The sequence below is a fragment of the Eublepharis macularius genome, chromosome 6 (assembly GCF_028583425.1).
Source record: "Eublepharis macularius isolate TG4126 chromosome 6, MPM_Emac_v1.0, whole genome shotgun sequence".
NCBI lineage: Eukaryota > Metazoa > Chordata > Lepidosauria > Squamata > Eublepharidae > Eublepharis > Eublepharis macularius.
In genome coordinates, this window is record NC_072795.1 from 8,070,333 (window position 1) to 8,091,594 (window position 21,262).

The 21,262-nt window shown below is 43.6% G+C and overlaps 1 protein-coding gene across 8 annotated transcripts in view; it reads right to left on the reverse strand.

The window, feature by feature from the left end:
• The window catches only part of ABCC5 (ATP binding cassette subfamily C member 5), a 73,583-nt gene that overhangs the window by 32,687 nt on the left and 19,634 nt on the right, over positions 1–21,262 (reverse strand). For 3 of the 8 annotated variants that reach the window (XM_054983855.1, XM_054983852.1, XM_054983853.1), the window contains exons 3-10: positions 20,886–21,046; positions 20,517–20,672; positions 19,447–19,594; positions 14,883–15,116; positions 10,627–10,800; positions 3,277–3,424; positions 2,523–2,671; positions 163–270 (exon numbers count right to left, since the gene is read on the reverse strand). In XM_054983855.1, coding sequence (XP_054839830.1) covers positions 163–270; positions 2,523–2,671; positions 3,277–3,424; positions 10,627–10,800; positions 14,883–15,116; positions 19,447–19,594; positions 20,517–20,672; positions 20,886–21,046 — 1,278 coding nt within the window. Of the gene's footprint in view, positions 1–162; positions 271–2,522; positions 2,672–3,276; positions 3,425–10,626; positions 10,801–14,882; positions 19,334–19,446; positions 19,595–20,516; positions 20,673–20,885; positions 21,047–21,262 lie in introns of those variants that run through there. The other 5 variants (XM_054983854.1, XM_054983858.1, XM_054983857.1 and 2 more) reach the window with 5 other exon arrangements.

The window sequence follows — 21,262 nt, forward strand, 5'->3', positions numbered from 1 at the left end:
CCCAATTAGTCTAGACTGCAACCCTGGTATACAAGGATGTAGTAAGGAAAAGGGTGCATCATAAAACGAAATGATTTTTCCCCCTGCAAGAACTATGTTCATGACTCATTAAAGGCATCATGCCTACGAATAAAAGAGCAAAAAAAAATTCCCCACAATTACCTTAAATCGGTCAACAGCCACAGACGCTTCAGACAAAGACTTCACAGAAAAAGGTGTGACTTTCAGAGCAAAGGTCATCGAATTGAACACTGTGACCACTGTGAATGCCTGAAAACACGGTTGCGAGTGATTACTTTCAACTGCAATATCTACTGAAGACCTCAAATACATTTTAAAAAATGGCAGTAGTAGGCAAAATACTCCTTTAAATATAAAATCGGGAAAGCAGAGGGCGAGGGCTGGAACTCACTGTATTTTTCTCTGGAACGTCTGACTGTATTTTGAAGGGAGCCAAACACAACTGTAGTTCCGTCACACACATGCATGACCCCCCCCCCCCCCGCCAGCAAAGTGCATCAGGACTGAGAATTAGGTACAAGTGCTCAAGCAATGATCTCCCCCCTTCACAACAGCACACGGTAGAACAGAGGTTCCACATGCACCTATCCTGCTCCTTGCAATAAACTGGAGCCAGGATATGAAGTTCTTCAGGAGCACCAGATATCGGGTTGGATCCAGCAGTGTTTCTACAGGTGCCAGGCATTCAGTTCATACAGTATGACTTTTATTAGCTCCCCCCATGCACACAGCAGCCCAAAGTGCCAAGGGAAATCCTGCTTTGGGGGTAGAAGGGACCCCCAGCAAAAGAATTTCAGGGGGCTGTTCAGGCAGGCACAAGTGGGAGCAGAGAAAGCCAGGCTCAGTGGGCAGAAGTCCTTGCTGCACTGGACCCAACCCATGGCTGGAAGGGGCCGTGGCTCAGCAGTACAGCATTGACTTGGGTCAATCCCCAGCATCTTCAGGTAAAAGGATTAGGTACTTGGGTGATGTAAAACACCTCTGAGACCCTGGAGAGCTGCTGCCTGTCTGAGTTGACAGTACTGACCAGGGGTGTGCACCCCAAAAAGATTCAGGGTTCCCAGTTTGCAAACGGCAAGAAAAGTGCTGCAGCTGATGCCGCTCTACCCAAAGCTTGCCAAAGCGTTATGAAGCCCTTCACTCCAGCTTTGCAAAGCTGATTCGGGAATATTGAATCTACTTGAATCTGGCCCGATTCGGAAACTCAAAGCACCCCCCCCCAGTACCAACGTTGATGGACCAAAGGTCAGATTCAATATAAGGCAGCTTCATGTGGAAGTACATGTGCCTGCTGCCACGTGTCACGTGGGGACAGCAGCACGAAAACTCCCTTTCAGCCCAGAATGGCAACTGTTGATTTTTATCAATGTTCTGAACTTCTCTGGGGGCTCTCAAGTAGGTAATGAACAAACAATGTGGTTTGACGCAAAAAAAAAAAAAAACATAGTGAGCTGTAAGAAAAACTGAAGCCACTGAAAAGACCAATAAGTTACTGAGCGGGGTTCCTCTGCCTCTAATACTACCTTCAGTTTCACAGGGAAAGAGTTAAACGTACCATCGTAAGATACACAAATTGTTGGAGTTATTTGCAAGTGAAGCAGGAGTCTTTTACAACAACCAGGCTTATGGGGGTTGAGGAAGAAGAGCCACCCAACCGGCCCCTCCCGGGGGGGCGGGGGGGGATACCTGCCAACTCTACACTGGCTGAGTTTTTAACCACCCTGCCCGTGGGCCCGAGGTGCTATGTAGGGTGCAAATATGAGCTGCCTGTTTATGTTTATGCTGTATTTTATGGTTGCTACCAACGTTTTAAATTGTTTTAAATTTCTGATGTAAATCCACTCTGAGACCGTTCGCGGGGAGAGCAGACTATAAATTAAATTAATAAAATACATTTAAAAACCAAGATCCAGAGGAGTTAGCCGTGTTAGTCTGTAGTAGCAAAATAAAAAAGAGTCCAGTAGCACCTTTAAGACTAACCAATTTTATTGTAGCATAAGCTTTTGAGAATCACAGTTCTCTTGGTCAGATGCATGAAGGGCAGAAGGCCCTCCATGCATCTGACGAAGAGAACGTGATTCTCGAAAGCTTATGCTACAATAAAATTGGTTAGTCTTAAAGGTGCTACTGGACTCTTTTTTATTTAAAACCAAGGCCTCACAACCAACCTGAATTCAGTGGGTGAATGGAAGCCCACCCCAAAAACCCAAGACTTTCCCCTTTCTGCCTCTTCCTGCCACAATGTGGGAGATACGAACTATGCTCGGTACGCTATGCTGCCTTCTAATCGCCATGACCCCTTTCTACATCCGCCTGGTCTCCATTCCATGAATTTCAGCACTAGAATTTGTGCTCGGGAGATCTTGAAACCCCTTCAGCAGTAGGATAATCCCCTCCCTGCTTTTCACGGCAAAAGAAGTACCATGCAGAGGATTCCCAGACCGTGCGCTGTTTTGCTTTGATTTCTAAAAAAATCACACCCATCTGAGATGACAAATTACCTGAGCAGCTGTGAGGTCGTAGCCAAGGAACATATGGACAGAGAAGGTCACCACGCTGGCAATAACGACAACAATAGGAGCCACTCCCACCGTGATGCTCTGGAAGTACCCAGCACGTTCCAAGATTTTGCGCTCTTCCTCTCGGATTTCTGTTAATAAAGAATACAATCCCCCCCACACACATGTACACAGATGAGGCAATATTCAAAGCAGTCACACACACACACACACACACACACACACACACACACACACACACAAACAGCAATACAATTAACTTTAAAAACTTAAAATGAAAATTAATTAGTCATTCATAATATTATGGATATGCTCAAAGCCAAGCATATAGCAAAAAAATGAAGCACGGATTATTATTTCTACCAAGGGGGAAAAACTTATGATTTTCTTGACATTTTGTGCTGTTTTACTCGTGTTGCTCCTTTCTAGAGAGGCAGCATGGAAGTGCGCTAAATAAATAATGGCATTTAAAAATCTGTATAGCTTGAGCGAGTCTATTTAAGACTCGCTTTCCCAGGCAATCCAAGGTTTCTTATGTTCTTAAGTGCACTAAATGGGTATATGAATCTCCTTATACCGCAAACTCAACCTCAGAAGGGCAGGGGGGGGAGGGAGTTCTTTATTTCATGCTCAAGTATAGCAGGCATAGAACACTGAATATTCTAATAATCCCCATTTACTTTGTGGCCAGGGTGGGGGAAAGGTTACTGGCAATAAAATAAAAACGGACACTCACTCTGGACATTCTGGGAAAAGGCTTTGACCCAGGCATACATTTTAATAAACTTAATGTAGTTAAGAACTTCATTCATTTTCTGGACACGCTCGTCTGTCGCTGATACACATTTCCTTCTGAAATAGGCAGTGAAGCGGGATGCGAACATCTGAAAGAAGCAACACCATAAAGAATAGCATGCACCACAGGCTCATTTCTAGTTGTGCTATTCTTAATTTATTTGATCTACTATTTTTTTCTCAGCTCTCAAAAAGAATAATCAACCTGAAGAGTTATGCAAGGAGACTTTCCATTAACAAATTAGACCCCCCCGCTCCACTACTCAAACCAAATATTTAACTGGAGTGAATGTACATTCTTTCATTTTAACCCAAACCCTCTCTCTTTTCCCTTCCTTCTTTAGGGCAAGCATTAGACTGCAAAAACACCTGTACGGAGGAGCCTACCCAGTAAAGCACCATGCACACTGAAGAAGTAGTAACTAGCAATGACTGGAAAATGCATTTACCTGCGTGTATTGCAGTCCCCCTCCCCCAGAGGATGATGAGAGGGGGAGGTTTGGGGAAAGTGCTACATCACAGGAGTTTCTGCCTGACTAAGAAAAAGCATCGCTAAGAACTCATGAAGGCTAGGATGAATAAATCCCTTTTCACTCCTTTTGCTTAAGGCCACTCGGGCTTCCAGGTGCATGTCTGAACAGCAAGAACAATGTAGTTTGGACAAAAGGACCATCTATATAGGAAATCAGCCACGCTTGCAAGTATCATATCTGACTTCTTCCCTCCCTTAAGAAGGTTGTACAAATAAGGAGGGGAAAAGGAGAAGAGTGACAATTCCTAACATGAACAACTATTTATTTGTATTGTCGAAGGCTTTCACGGTCGGAGAACGATGGTTGTTGTGGGTTTTCCGGGCTGTATTGCCGTGGTCTTGACATTGTAGTTCCTGACGTTTTGCCAGCAGGAACTACAGGAACTACAATGTCAAGACCACGGCAATACAGCCCGGAAAACCCACAACAACCAACTATTTATTTATTTGATTTATATCCTGCCTTTCGACTTAGAGCCAAGCTACAAGTGACGCCTGACACAGGCTGGACACTTGTCAGCTTCCCTCAAGTTTTGATGGGAAATGTAGGCATCCCGGTCTTGCAGCTGTAATGGAGAGCCAAGCTGTAAAACCAGGATGCCTACATTTCCCATCAAAACTTGAGGCAAGCTGACAAGTATCCAACCTGTGTAAGGCGTCACTTGCAGCTTGGCTCTTAGAAAGCGCTTGAGTCTTACAAGTAGTAGATCAAATACATTAAGAATAGCATAACTAAAAAAAATAAAATAAAACTGAGATCATAAATTGAGTAAAACAGACAATAGTAAAAAAATATTGTCAAAAATACTAAAAAAGCAGCAGTTAAAAACCCTCTTATGGCCTGCGCAAATAAAGTCCTAAAAACCTATTAAAAGTAGCTATAGAAAAAGTGATAAACACAATAAAACTAAGTTATTTCTCAGAATCACTTAGCTTCATTTTACAGTTTCCAGTTTCCTGAAAATAATGCCTTTCGGGCCAAGTTATCAATTGTGAAAAGCAAACAGCAGAGTAGTCACGAAGATCTGGATGGATCCCTTGGTAAATGTTTGCAGGCACGAGGGCACTTTTTTTAGGCGCTGCCTAGCACAGTTCCTGGGGTCTCCTGAATCCTAGATTAGCATTTCAAGGAGGCGGCTGAGGCTACAATAGAAAACTTCCATCGGATAGGATTCATCCCAAACAGATTACAAAGACAAAACTTTAATGGTTGTTGGGGGTTTTCCGGGCTGTATTGCCGTGGTCTTGGCATTGTAGTTCCTGACGTTTCGCCAGCAGCTGTGGCTGGCATCTTCAGAGGTGTAGCACCAAAAGACAGAGATCTCTCAGTGTCACAGTGTGGAAAAGATGTAGGTCATTTGTATCTACTCAGGAGGGGTGGGGTTGAGCTGAGTCATTCTGTAAGAGTTTCCCAGGGTGTGGAATGCTAATGGCGGGAGGCTTCACTGTCTCCTGAGGAGGTTCTTTTGCATATGGATTGGTGCTTGATGTGCTAATCTTCTCTGCAGGGCTATTGTCGGGTGTGGAGTGTTTTGTTGGCCTGGTGTTTTTCAGAACCGGAGCCCATGCTCTGTTCATTCTTAAGGTTTCTTCTTTCCTGTTGAAGTTTTGCTTATGCTTGTGAATTTCAATGGCTTCCCTGTGCAGTCTGACAAAGTAGTTGGAAGTGTTGTCCAGTATTTTGGTGTCCTGGAATAAGATACTGTGCCCTGTTTGAGTTAGGCTATGTTCAGCCACAGCTGATTTTTCAGGCTGTCCAAGTCTGCAGTGTCTTTCATGTTCTTTTATTCTTGTCTGGATGCTACGCTTTGTGGTCCCGATGTAAACTTGTCCACAGCTGCAGGGTATACGGTATACTCCTGCAGAGGTGAGGGGATCTCTGCTGTCTTTTGCTGATCGTAGCATCTGTTGTATTTTTCGGGTGGGTCTGAATACTGCTTGAAGGTTATGCTTTTCCATAAGCTTTCCCATCTGATCAGTAATTCCTTTGATATATGGCAAAAACACTTTTCCTGTAGGTGACTGTTTTTCCTTGGTTGTTTGATTCATCCTGGGTTTGATTGCTCTTCGGATTTCATTTCTGGAGTAGCCATTTGCCTGAAGTGCGTGGTTTAGATGATTAATTTCCTCATTGAGAAAGCGCGGCTCACATATCCGTCTTGCACGATCCACTAATGTTTTCATTATGCCTCTTTTCTGTCGGGGGTGGTGATTGGAGTTTTTGTGTAAGTACCGATCAGTGTGAGTTGGTTTCCTGTAGACCTTGTGACCTAACTGAAAGTTTGCTTTGCGGATGACCAAGGTATCCAGGAATGAGAGTTTTCCCTCACTTTCTTTCTCCATTGTGAATTGTATGTTCAGGTGGATGTTGTTGAGATGATTCAAAAACTCCCTCAATTCTTCCTCCCCATGGCTCCAAATGATGAATGTATCATCCACAAACCGGAACCATACACTGGGTTTGTGGGGTGCTGATTCTAGAGCTGTTTTTTCAAAATGTTCCATGTAGAAGTTTGCTATAACTGGGCTGAGTGGGCTCCCCATGGCCACCCCATCCATCTGTTCATAGAATTCGTTGTCCCATTGGAAGTAACTGGTTGTCAGACAATGATGGAATAAGGCTGTTACATCCTCTGGGAAAATCTGATTAATCAGTGCAATAGTGTCTTTTACTGGAACCTTGGTAAACAGGGATACAACATCAAAACTGACAAGTATGTCTTGTGGATTGAGTTTCAGAGAACTGACTTTGTTGATGAAATCTGCTGAATCTTTGATGTAAGACGAGGTTTTCCCGATGTGGTCCTGCAGGAGATCTGCCAGATGTCTAGCTAATTCATATGTCGGTGAACCAATGGCACTCACAATGGGTCGGAGTGGGACTGAATCTTTATGTATTTTGGGGAGTCCATATAGTCTAGGTGGCTGTGCTTCAGTCTTGCATAGTTTTCTGTGCGTGTCGGGATGTAGTGAGGAATTCTTGATCAGCGCATTTGTTAGCCTGGTGATTTTGCAAGTGGGATCTCGTTTTAGTTTTTTGTAGGTGGAGGGGTCCAGGAGTTCCTTAATCTTCTTTTTGTATTCCTCCGTTTTCATGATCACTGTAGCATTGCCTTTATCAGCTGGTAGAATGATGATGTCTGGATCTGCATTGAGGGTCTTGATGGCATTTCTCTCCTTGCGTGTTATATTGCTGGTGGGAAGCTTTGCCTTTCGTAGAATCCTGGCTGTCTCTCCTCTTATTTCCTCAGCTTCCTCTTCAGGTAGATGACGGATGGCAGCTTCTACATTTGCAATGATGTCTTCCACAGGAATTCTGGTGGGGGTGACTGCAAAGTTTCCTCCCTTTGCCAAGATGGAGGTTTCTTCTGGTGAGAGTTGACGGTCTGTCAGATTGATGACAATGCGTGCATTGTCGAGCATTGGGCTTGTCTTTCTTTTTTCCTGTAGTTTGTTAAACTTCTGCTTCTGTCTGGATGTGTGGTTGGTAAACACTTGTTCCATCTTCCTGTAGGTGAGATTATCGACCTTGTCCCAATCCTGACTTCTCATTTTATGGCTGGTGTTGATATGCAAGCAAAATAGCTCCTTGTCTGTGGCAGCAAGTTCTCTGCGGGTAGTATGGATTCTCTCACGTAAGAGGGCCTGTTCTAGACGGTCATAAATGCGGTTCGCCTGTGTGGTTTTGAAGATTCTTTTAGTTGTGAGAAAAGATGGAATGGTTCTTGTGTCCCTGCAGCGTAGAAGAAAGGTCAAAGAACAGAGTAGATGTGCTTTCTTGTTCCGAAGTGTTTCCAATCTTCGGGTCTGTTGGAATGTTTCCTCCCCGTAGAGGTGTTCGATGTATTGTCGAAGGCTTTCACGGAGAGAAATGCCATCAAGACCCTCAATGCAGATCCAGACATCATCATTCTACCAGCTGATAAAGGCAATGCTACAGTGATCATGAAAACGGAGGAATACAAAAAGAAGATTAAGGAACTCCTGGACCCCTCCACCTACAAAAAACTAAAACGAGATCCCACTTGCAAAATCACCAGGCTAACAAATGCGCTGATCAAGAATTCCTCACTACATCCCGACACGCACAGAAAACTATGCAAGACTGAAGCACAGCCACCTAGACTATATGGACTCCCCAAAATACATAAAGATTCAGTCCCACTCCGACCCATTGTGAGTGCCATTGGTTCACCGACATATGAATTAGCTAGACATCTGGCAGATCTCCTGCAGGACCACATCGGGAAAACCTCGTCTTACATCAAAGATTCAGCAGATTTCATCAACAAAGTCAGTTCTCTGAAACTCAATCCACAAGACATACTTGTCAGTTTTGATGTTGTATCCCTGTTTACCAAGGTTCCAGTAAAAGACACTATTGCACTGATTAATCAGATTTTCCCAGAGGATGTAACAGCCTTATTCCATCATTGTCTGACAACCAGTTACTTCCAATGGGACAACGAATTCTATGAACAGATGGATGGGGTGGCCATGGGGAGCCCACTCAGCCCAGTTATAGCAAACTTCTACATGGAACATTTTGAAAAAACAGCTCTAGAATCAGCACCCCACAAACCCAGTGTATGGTTCCGGTTTGTGGATGATACATTCATCATTTGGAGCCATGGGGAGGAAGAATTGAGGGAGTTTTTGAATCATCTCAACAACATCCACCTGAACATACAATTCACAATGGAGAAAGAAAGTGAGGGAAAACTCTCATTCCTGGATACCTTGGTCATCCGCAAAGCAAACTTTCAGTTAGGTCACAAGGTCTACAGGAAACCAACTCACACTGATCGGTACTTACACAAAAACTCCAATCACCACCCCCGACAGAAAAGAGGCATAATGAAAACATTAGTGGATCGTGCAAGACGGATATGTGAGCCGCGCTTTCTCAATGAGGAAATTAATCATCTAAACCACGCACTTCAGGCAAATGGCTACTCCAGAAATGAAATCCGAAGAGCAATCAAACCCAGGATGAATCAAACAACCAAGGAAAAACAGTCACCTACAGGAAAAGTGTTTTTGCCATATATCAAAGGAATTACTGATCAGATGGGAAAGCTTATGGAAAAGCATAACCTTCAAGCAGTATTCAGACCCACCCGAAAAATACAACAGATGCTACGATCAGCAAAAGACAGCAGAGATCCCCTCACCTCTGCAGGAGTATACCGTATACCCTGCAGCTGTGGACAAGTTTACATCGGGACCACAAAGCGTAGCATCCAGACAAGAATAAAAGAACATGAAAGACACTGCAGACTTGGACAGCCTGAAAAATCAGCTGTGGCTGAACATAGCCTAACTCAAACAGGGCACAGTATCTTATTCCAGGACACCAAAATACTGGACAACACTTCCAACTACTTTGTCAGACTGCACAGGGAAGCCATTGAAATTCACAAGCATAAGCAAAACTTCAACAGGAAAGAAGAAACCTTAAGAATGAACAGAGCATGGGCTCCGGTTCTGAAAAACACCAGGCCAACAAAACACTCCACACCCGACAATAGCCCTGCAGAGAAGATTAGCACATCAAGCACCAATCCATATGCAAAAGAACCTCCTCAGGAGACAGTGAAGCCTCCCGCCATTAGCATTCCACACCCTGGGAAACTCTTACAGAATGACTCAGCTCAACCCCACCCCTCCTGAGTAGATACAAATGACCTACATCTTTTCCACACTGTGACACTGAGAGATCTCTGTCTTTTGGTGCTACACCTCTGAAGATGCCAGCCACAGCTGCTGGCGAAACGTCAGGAACTACAATGCCAAGACCACGGCAATACAGCCCGGAAAACCCCCAACAACCATCGTTCTCCGGCCGTGAAAGCCTTCGACAATACACAAAACTTTAAGTTTACCGTCCTGGAGCTGCAAAGCAGCTCTGCTCTCAAAGGCAAGGCAACTGCTTGTGACAGCAAAGCTATGATTATAGAACCAGACAACACCCCTGGATTGTTCTTATTTATCCGCCTTGATTTACTATTTATTTCATTTTTACCCCACTTTTCTCACTACTGGGGACCCAAAGTGGCTTACAACAGTATGCTGTTCTCCATTTTTATCTTTACAACAACCCTGTAAGGTAGCTTAAGGCGAGAGTGTGTGACCAGCATGAGGTCTCTCTGCAAGTTTCCACGACAGGCTGCGGATTTGCAGTTCGGTCCCCCAGATCCTAGCCCAACACTGCAATCACTACACAACACACCAGCTCTCCTACTAAACTGTCCCCAATCTAGAGCGGGGGGGGGGGGGAGCATGTCATGCTTGCCCCTTTCAGAGTTCCTGCAGTGAACAGCAGCATTTTGGGGGCTTATTTTGCAGGGAGTTCAAGTTCTCACACTGCTGTCAAGCAGGAGCAAAAAAAGGAGGCACAAGTCATCTTCCTCCTGATGAAGGAACACCCTTGCCTATGTGATCCTTTAGTCTCAACCTGAAATCATTTGGGATCCCTGAACCACAGGGGCAAACATGACCCCCCCTTGGGGAACAGCAAAATACTATCCCAGACTGTGCCCAGCTTGGAGACCCTTCAGCATAATCTTTCCCCAGATTGCTTGTTTGTTTATCGGCTCTCCCCGTTAACAGGCTTAGAGTGGATTACAACATAAATAAATAATTACAACAACAAACCAACATTAAAATCATAAAATAAACTTGGGCAGCAACCTAAGTTGCTCAACCCCCATCCACAACACAACACAATTCTATATCCTGGTGATCACTTAAACTCACCATTGCCGGGTAGAAGAGGATGAAGATAGCTGATCCCAAGAAGCCAGTTGGCCCCAGAATGATCACATTATAAATCATCCCTAGGATAGCGACAATAGGGCCTCCAGCCAGCAAACTGCCAACAGCTGCAGCCTCGAACATTCTCTGTCCATCATTGGAACATACATTTATGAGCTGAAACACACACACACACACACACAATGCAACTTAAAGATCATCAGCAAGGACAGGTGCTTTTCAGGCACAGAGAAGCAGGCACAGGATTTCAACTCCTCGCCACACCCAGCATTACCATCTACTGTGGCTTCAGCCTACCTAGGCCTGTTCCACAGAGTTAACAATGAGCACAAATGAACAATGTAATAACGAAAGAAACACAGTGCGCTACTGCAGCGCACACTGTGACAATTTTATATGTACATCAGTGTGTGTGTTATGTGCCGTCAAGTCGCCTCCAACTTATGGCAACCCTATGAATGAAAGACCTCCCAAACGTCTTATCATTAACAGACTTGCTCAGATCCTGCAAACTTGAGGACGTGGCTTCTTTTTTTTTTTATTGGGTTTTTATAATATATAGGGAGGGGTTACAACAGGCCATAAGCATTTATGAGATTCACATACAAGACACATAATCATCCATCTAGATATAAAAAGCCATTATATATGTAATTGGTGCCCCATATACCGTCAAGATTTCCTTTTATTAATTTCTATATTTTTAATCCACTTACTGTGTAGCTTATATTTCTAGTAATTTTTTCTTTTGTGTATATTACATATAGATCACATTTCACCTCTTTTACCTTTTAATCAGGGATCTTAGATCCATAATTGTTCTAGGAGTGGGAGGTGGATGTAGCAAAACATACAATATCAACAGGACAGTAATATACATCAACATAAAGATAAGAGCAATTTTTATATTAATTTCCTCTTTCTTATATCTGTTCTGGCCATGCCTTCCAAACTTGTCTACTTGTATTTTCATAATAGTAAGGGTACAGAGGCCAAATCAATATTTAGTTTGAAAACAATTTTATATTCTATTTTTAAAAAAGTGTGTGTGTGTGTATACATATACATATATATACATATATACACACATATACATATACATATACATAAAATAAATCTTTCATCGATTTTGTTGTAGCCAAAACTATTTGCTTGAGTTTTCATACTGATAGGACTAGGGTGGTCACATAACTATATAGTTAAAACACAATTTTACCTTTTAGAGATAGTTAACTCCTTCATCTATTTTATTTTGATCATCTGGACTTATTTACTTGGGTTTTCATACTCATAAGTTTAAGAAGAGCAGGTGGTCATTTAGCTTAGCCAGTATTTTATATTTTGAGAAGGAAGACAGTCTACGTACATTTAATAAACTCCAAAGACTCATTTACATAAACTATATGATGTTATATAAAAAAGAGAAAAGAAGGAAAGAAGGGAAAAGCTATTTAAGTAAGAGGTTGAGTCTGCGTTAATGAGTCCTGATGTGCCCCAAGATTCTGATCGTTGTTTTTTCTTCTCTCTTCATGAAAAGTGGTACATCCAGTCCTTAATCCCTCTTTCCCCTTTCAGTATTGGCATGCTTGGTTCTTTCCATGCAGATCTGCTTTTTTCTTCTTCTTTCTTTGTGAGACGTAGTACATCCAATCCCTAATCGATCTGGGCCACCAAAGGTAGATTCCCTTGTCTTCCAGCCATTTCTGAAGTAGATCAGTATGGATGGAGTTACTCCTCTGCTTGTTTTCCTGTTTTAAGATCCGCTGCATTCTTTTCTCCCCTTTCTGTGTTGGGATGCCTGTTTCTCTCCGTGCAGGTCTGATTCGTGGCCCCTCCTTTTCTTTACTAAAGTTTTGTGTCTTGGAGGGGACGTCCTGATAAGATCGTCCATTTTGTAAAGTGCGTCGCAGACTGATTTTCCCCTCATTTGGCTCGATTTTTCTTTCAGTTAAGTTTGTCCCTGCAGAAATATTTTCTGGGTTGTGATTTCTTGTTATCCTTTTCCACTCCAAGTATCGCATCAGCTTTAATTAGTAACTCCGTCATTATTTTAGACATTTCTTGCAAACAAACAAGTACCTCTTCTTGCCAAGAAGCCATTTCAGCAAGTGGTAAAAAGCTTTGTTTTGGTTAGTTATATTCAAAGATTTATAGCATTCCAGCAATTGCTGTGTCATTCCTCCCCCACCCCCATCTCTGCCCCTCCCAGCTTGCTCGGCTCATAGTTAAGCTGAATTGCCCCGTAAAACCATAAATCTGTCCACTTACTTGATGGAAGGCTGTGGGGTCAGTTAAGCTCTCTTAGAATTGTTTTTTTTTTAATCTGTCTTGTTAAGAATCTACTTGATTTGCTGTAGTTTTTTCGACCTGATGGACTCTCGGGTTCACAGTTAAGTAGCCATGTTGGCTCCTCCTTTTCTCCTCGCTTCAGAACCAGTATCTGGGCTTCTGGAGGTTCGCCAGGAGGACGTGGCTTCTTTTATTGAGTCAAGACATCTCGTTTGAGGTCTTCCTCTTTTCCTACTGCCTTCCACTTTTCCTAGCATTATTGACTTTTCCAGAGAATCTTGACTTCTCACAATGTGACCAAAGTACGATAGCCTCAGTTTTGTCGTTTTAGCTTCTGGGGAGAATTCAGGCTTGACTTGATTTGATACCCACTTATTTGTCTTTTTGGCTGTCCATGGGATCCACAAAACTCTCCTCCAGCACAGCATTTCAAATGAATAAATGTTCTTCCTGTCAGCTTTCTTCACTGTCCAGCTTTCACATCCATACATAGTAATGGGGAATACCATAGTGTGGATTATCTTGATCTTGGTCCCCACAGAGAAATCCTTATCTTTAAGAGTCTTTTCTAGTTCCCTCACAGCTCCTCTTCCAAGTCTCAATCTTCTTCTGGTTTCTTCACTGCAGTCTCCTTTTTGGTTGATGACCGAGCCAAGGAATTCAAAATCTTGAACAATTTCAATTTCTTCATTGTACGTACACACTGGCAATTACAAAAACTCAAACAGGAACATGGACAGGTAAGATTTTACTATTCTTCATGGTATAATAACAACATTTGATTTATATACCGCCCTTCAGGACACTCAGAGAGGTTTACAAAGTATGTCATCGTTATCCCCACAACAACAAACACCTTGTGAGGTGGGTGGGGCTGAGAGAGCTCCTAGAAGCTGTGACTGACCCAAGGTCACCCAGCTGGCTTCAAGCGGAGGAGTGGGGAATCAAACCTGCCTCTCCAGATTAGAGTCCTGCCACTCTTAAGTGACTGACCCAAGGTCACCCAGCTGGCTTCAAGTGGAGGAATGGGGAATCAAACCCATTTCCCCAGATTAGAGTCCCGTCGCTCTTAACCACTACATTTAACCACTATACCAAACTGGTATAAGAACCATATCCTAGGCTTTGCAGGATCTTTCAAGTACAGTCATCTGCAGGAAGATATTGATGATATAACGGGAGTAGATAGTGACAACAGCTGCATAATGTGCAGCTGCTCCAAGCTGAGGCTTTGCTCGATAGAAATGTTTTCAACGCATTTTTGTAATGAGTGTTAAATGCCTCTCACTGTCACTACACAGAAAATGGATTTTCCTTCATCTCTGAATTTATCACTGAATTTATCTGAAGAAGAAATCTATTTGGAAACAGGATAGATACTGAATTCCTGTAGTAATTAAACATGCTATGGAGATTCCTCATTTATGTTGCTACTATATGTTGGTAACGGTGTTTGACTTTTTTTGTCGTTGTTATACATCAAATTGTTCAATCTTGTCACAGTGTGCGCAGTGATGCTCTCTGTATTTCTGTCTGTTTCACAGAGTTATCGGAAGCACATCCTAACGGAGAAGCTTTTATGTATTGTTGAAGGCTTTCACGGCCGGAGAACGATGGTTGTTGTGGGTTTTCCGGGCTGTATTGCCGTGGTCTTGGCATTGGTGACACTGAGAGATCTCTGTCTTTTGGTGCTACACCTCTGAAGATGCCAGCCACAGCTGCTGGCGAAACGTCAGGAACTACAATGCCAAGACCACGGCTATACAGCCCGGAAAACCCACAACAACCACCGGAAAAGCTTTTAGACTGACAATTCTCCTGGGCCTTGCCGGTGTTCACTGCGTGTACTGCAGGAAGCATTTGCTTGACATGAGGAGCTGCACACTCAGGGAAGCTCTGCTCCAAGCTACTTTTGAACGGCAATCGACAATGAACTCAGGGAAACTTACCTCCCCCAGAGACTTTTCCTTGATATTTTTCAGCCTGAGTATTTTCTTAAAAGCCATAGTCAGGATAGCGCCGCGCAGTCTGACCCCAGTGCGGTAGTTTAAAGCCCAGGTTAAGGCCAGGGACCAGGAACGCACTATTTCCGTCATAAGGAGGCCAACCACCAACATCAGGCTGTACTGAAGGTTGGACGCCTCCTGCTGGGTGTACTCAAGGAGATGTTTCACAACGAATGCCTACAGGAAGAAATGCAAACTGGCATGAACACCCCAACATGTCAGAGGAACCATCTGATTCTTTTATGTTAAGTTAGAAATAAATGAGCGACTTCCATTTCCAAATGAAAATTTGTATTTTTAAAAAATAAGCCTTTAGCAATGCACTGCAGAAGCTACACAACCGCCTGATGACACCAAGAGGCAAATTGAGTAAGTGGGGAGAGTAATTTGGAACTTCTCCAATCCTGCTCCTTTGTGCTTTCTAACTTAACATAAATCTCTCAGTTAGCTGAAAGCAATTCATCACCATCATGTTTAAAATAATCTGTACTTAGGCAAAAAACGGAGCATATTAAAAAGATATATTCCTTTACAAGACATTAAAACCTCTTTATTTCTTTGTTTCAAACGTGCTTATTTGATAAAAAGGAACAATGTACCTACAGTTGAACTGGGGAAGAGTGTGAGAAGGACATTTTGCAAAACATTCCTGAAAATAAACATCAGCAGTTTAATAGTAAAGCAAAAGACAGGCAGCAAAAAAGAAAAAAAAGCACATTAAGGTAAAAATCACAGATTTAAAAAGCCAAAAACGCCCTTTCGCCCTCCCCTCCCTGTCCTCCCCCTCCAAAGACAAAAACAATTTTACCTCAGGAATCACATTTCAAACACCACCTGCAGGAAGAGAAAAACAGCCCCCAAGCCATAAATCCCCTGTGGCGTGAGCTGTCCAAAGGTACAGTGCAGAGAATCACAAGTCAGGCTTGTCAGCAATAGTAAGTACTAATAAATGGGAAACAGTAAATGTTTATTTTTAATAGAACCATACTAAAAAGGGTAACTCTCAAAAAGTACAAAAAGCAAAGTACGGTGGAAACATACATCATCTGCATGCACGGGGAAAAAATTATACAGGACCTGAATCCAAAATAGTCTAGCTGCCAACACAAAATGAAGTTGAACGACACCTACACACGCACACCCCACAAGAGCGGATACAGGATCCATGTTTTGTTTGCAATGTCCGATGTATGGATAGGAAGGAAAACTTCTGACACCTAGTGGATGCACACATCTGGTTTAATATAGCTTGGCTTTCCAGTGATGCTTTTCCAATGCTTACTGAGGCTGGTATTTTAGGTTCCTTAAACAGGTCTGAGAAGTGCCTTGGCACACCGCAACAAGACTTGAAAAATCTGAAGCCTCGGAACAGACCAGGAAGGGCTTTCTGAGTCCATATGAAGTCCTCTTGACTAACAGGACTGACAAGAGTTCTAGGCAACACAAGGTTGGAGGAGAGAAAAAGAAAGGTGCCCAGCGAGCTTCAAGCAAAGGGTCCTAGCGGTCAGAAGCCAGTGACAAGTGACAGATTTTTTAAAAAAAATGAAGATAGAACATACAAGTCCCGAAGTGGTCAACTTTCAAAGCCGCAATCGAAGATTCTGCTGGATAGCATTTCTCCCGTGAGTTTTCTACAGGCGCACATAAAGAGCCAGGTGTCCCTCAAGTTCCTAAAATGACCACCAGTTTCAAAAACAAAAACTTTCACAACCCTGATCAAAGAGCAACAGCTCACACTGTACGGAAGCTTTATCCTCCACTGGATTTGCTTTACGTTCTCTACATTAAGGCACGACGGACTATGCGGCTGGTTTGCTGTTACTTGAGCAAGAAGATCTTCCAATGTTAAATCCAACAACAACCAAGTCACTGGAAGAGCCAAGAACCCTTCCTTGCTGTCGGTTCGCAAGCCCCGGGCAAGAGTGGTCGACTTTTTCTCATACATCTCGGTATGGAACACAAAAGTCTCCAGAGAAATGCGGGAAACAGCATGCATTCCTGTTCTCCCCTAGTAACTGAAGGTGTAACTTTTTGGCACACACAGGGTTACTGAATCCGATGAAGAATAAGAAACATTGCTTATGCCTTTTTTAAATTAAAAAGCTGAAGTAATTTTTTTTAAAGAAAACATTAAAGGCGGGGAACATAGCATTTGCAATATTAAAATACGGTTTTAGGTTAAAGACAGCCAACAACCCCAACATATAAAACTAAACATACATAGCTATCAAAACTAGCAGAGGGAAGGGAAATTACTCCCTGTCATGGTAGGATCGGTCTTTATCGGCCTGGCTGGTCTTAAGCATTCCCAGTGAATAAACATCACCTTACCTTTCATCTTGCCGTTGGATTCTGCCCAGCTTGACTGTCTCATTCTGATCGCAGAATACAGCCATCCTAGAAATTCTAAAGAACAGCTTCTGTCATTGGTTTCACTACAGAGAAAGATTCCCCCAAACCACATCCAGTATTTGACAGCACAAAGCAAGCTGCGTGACTGGAGTGGACCTGGAAGAGTAGAGGCTTACCTCAAATGACTCCCCCATCCAGCCGCCCTTACCGTGCCCCCCTCCCACTCATCACTTCAAATCCCCAATGAAAACCTCAAATTGCACTTTATAGCAACAGGAAATTCACCTGTTCCCTGCACCGGGGGGGGGGGGGGGCTACGTCTGAGCTGCTATGCTGGATAATTAGGATCACTTGTTCCTAGATTTCAGGATCTCTGCTGGACCAAGCAAGAATTCATCTTTGCCCCAGACCTCAACAGGACAGGTTTATCATTCATTCGAGTTCAACACAACTGTCGTTTTATCTTCTTTAAAAGATGCATTTCATTCTGCCCTGCTGATTTCTGAAGACTATTCGGGAAAAAAAAGTTAAGTGGCCTCAACTGGATGAAAGGCAAATATGAGTGTTTGGAAACAGTGCCAGACATGAAATTTCACAAAATGTGTATTTTGTGAAAGAGGCTTGGATCTACAAGGAATTTAAAAATAGCAACACCCTCATTTTAGGCATAAGTACCAAAATGCATTTTAACCAATCCATCATTCTGCTTCCCAGTAGCATTCCATGTCCCCAGTCAGTTTGCAAAGATGTTTCAACTTCATTTAATTTGCCCGTTTGTGTCTATAAATATTCTCCCCCGATCCCCCAAGGTTTCATTTTCACCTGAAAGTGCATGCTTCAGTTTTTTTTTAAAAAAAAAACACTTCTAGATTTGCAGGGATAAAAATCCAGTTTTAAAATAGTGAGGAATATGGAGTACAGGTTCATCTCTCACTCCAAATGATGGAACTGTTAAGAAAAAAATGTCTTGGCCTAACGTACGTTGACTGAACAGTGACACGTGTGCAGGGGAGGTTGCAAGCAACCAAATTTGGCACGGGCTGCATTCTCTTAGCTCCTACCCACTTTGTCGATTCACACCTGGTGGTTTGGAATCCAGCAGCAGGCAGACACTGACTTCCAACTCTCTGCTAGAGGTTAAGAGTATCTACAGGTCCCTGTAGTGAAACAATGACAGAAGCTCTTCTTGGGGGAAGCCTGGTTCTGTTAAAACCTAATTCGTTCTGGCAATTAATAGCACAGCCAATAAAACCCGTGGTTTAATTCCCATCATCAGTGATTACAACAATACCAAGCAAAAACAAAACAAAAAAAGAACTATTGACCCCCTCTTCATAAGGAACATAACAAGGCAGTTTCGAGATTTAAGCAAACAGGTGGGGTTTAGGAATTAAGAAGAGGGGGGAAAAAAGATGACAAAGACCGTTTTTAACATTAACAGTGCACCTCAGCGGTACTTACCCAAGCATTGAACCATCCCCGCTTAACAGCACACTGAAATGTGTACTACAAGCAATAACACTGCGCCTACTCCTCAAGGGAAATTTGTAGAGAATAGATTTAGTCAAGACGTCAAAAAGCAAATCTTTGCACAGTGTGTGCAACAAACAGGTGACAAGAAAATGGTGTGAAGACCAAGTCCTACATGCTGCATCTTCATTACCAACTAAGATGTCGCCACCTAGCAATGCCGCCAGAAAGGTAACCTGCCCGACTAGTCTTTTCATACAAGTCAGAGAGACAGAGCTAGTTCTGCAGAATCCCCTGGGCCTGATTTCTTAAGGAACTTTAAAAAGCAACCTTAACACCGGCACTCCATTGCAGTCTTGCAGAGAGCACAGAAGAGTAAGCAGCTTACAAAGGACTATTTTTCCTTCAGAAAAATCTCAGCACCCGCCCTTATCCACTGGTACGAGCAATTAAAAAAATGCACGCACACGCACACGCACACACAAGCACGCGCACAAAACTTCAGAGCATGGAAGCATTCAGACTCCTGAAGCATTCTGGAAAGGCCTGTTTCCTCTCCGCAAAAGCATGTTTATCTCTAATCAAAGCGGTTAGAAGTTACTCTGAAAGGCAACCGGAACGCATCAGCACCGGCCATGGAGTGGAGCCCGCTGTGGAGGTTAGACAAAGGATGGATAGTACTTACTGGTCCACAGAAGCCGGCGAGTTGGGTGACCATCAGGCACACTATGGAAATGATGAGCCTGGTGCGGCAGAAGACCCACACGACCCTCCGGAGAGAGGCGTCTTCCGGTCCACACTCCTGCAGCTCTCCTTGCCACAGCCTTTCCAACCTGAAGCAGCATATAGATATGCAAATCTAAGGGGTCTTTCTTCCAAAACAAATAAAACAGGGTTAACATACCTGTAACTTATGTTCATCGAGTTCTTCTGTGCTGACACACATGGCTGCCTCTGCCCTATCGGGGAGACGAGTCGGTCATCCGGTAAGGGGAGCTGGTACTGGGCGCCACGTTGTCGTCTGGGGACGGTTCCGACCACGACTCCGATCGGTAGCCCCCGGCGCTCTCAGCCTCCTCCTCATCGGAACCGATGACCGACTCGTCTCCCCGATAGGGCGGAGGCAGCCATGTGTGGAGGCACAGAAGAACGAAGATGAATAACGGCATTCCCTTCTACACCACAGAATACAAATGATACAAGACAAGCCCTTTAAAATCGGGAAAGATTCCTAGAAGAGGAACCAACAGTGGTGCCTTAAAAAGACAAAAGAGATGGAAGCGGGGGGGGGGGGGGGAGAGATCTCCGGTTCCTTTCTGAGGGAAAGGAGGAAAAAGCAGAAACAAAATGGAATGAAATAGACTAATTTTTCTGATCAAGGAAGGGTTGGGCTAATTTCCACCAACTCCCTCTTTCTGCAGCAGAGCCCCAATTTGTCTTTCGTGTGGTTTCTGAAGGTCACTCTGGGGAGATCAATAGGCTGCTGTGGGAAAGGGGAGGCAGGGGCATTACGCTCCACTGACAGAAGTGCCTTGAGTGAGCAAAAGACGTAGCCCGAATCCAACAAATGATGCAAGAAACTTTTGCATGGAGTGTGTGTGTGTGTGTGTGCGGGGTCTTCGTATCAGAATGACTTCCAATCACCCACCAGAATTAAGGACATAAAAACAACTGGGCAGCATTTAGGAAGAAGGCCCTCCGTGAAGAGCACAGAGACACTGTGTACACGGGCAACAAACAAGCCAACTCATATACCTTCGGCAGGTGACATCGGAAGACTCGTGCGTTGACAAAGGCCACACGTCATCAGTCAGCAGCTCCCCCTTCTTGTAGGCTACACGTGCCATAGGCGTGAGCCATGAGAAAGTCATATAGGAGAAAAGCCCAGCATTGTCTATTGGGTGTGGATGTCTATAAGCAGAGGAAGGAAGACAGAATAACCAAAGAACATCGAAGGAAAGGGTACATTTAGATACTACTGAGTGTCAGTTTCCCTCGGCGAGCAGAACTGCTCAAGCGCAAAACAATTTCCAAGGTTAACATCTAACTTTTTCTAATAACCAGGCATCTCTCCCTGTTTTCTAGCCAGCTATTCCTGTAAGTTCATTAACAGCAAAGACTTACTTGGAAGTAGTCCGGATGGGTTTCAGCAAGTTCAAGCCAAAGTGGTATTTCCCTTTGTGACGGCCCTCGTCCAGCATTCCCAAGTGAGAATCCATTGAGAAGTCTAACGGAAGGCCTTCTGCTCGAGCAGCTGCTTCCAATGCATTCTGGCATTCCATCTGCTTTAGAGACAAAGTGGAAAGGGAAAAAAACATTGACTTTGTCACACTGTCAAGCTTTAAAACTGTTATTTCTGTCTCAGACCATGCCATCCCTTACAGGTCCCTGGAAACTGCTCTTTATGAAGTTAAAAAAGACTAATTCCCTCCCCCACCTCCCCCAGAAAACTGCAAGCTCACTCTTCAATGAAGGGAACAGTAGCAGAAGACCTCTAATCC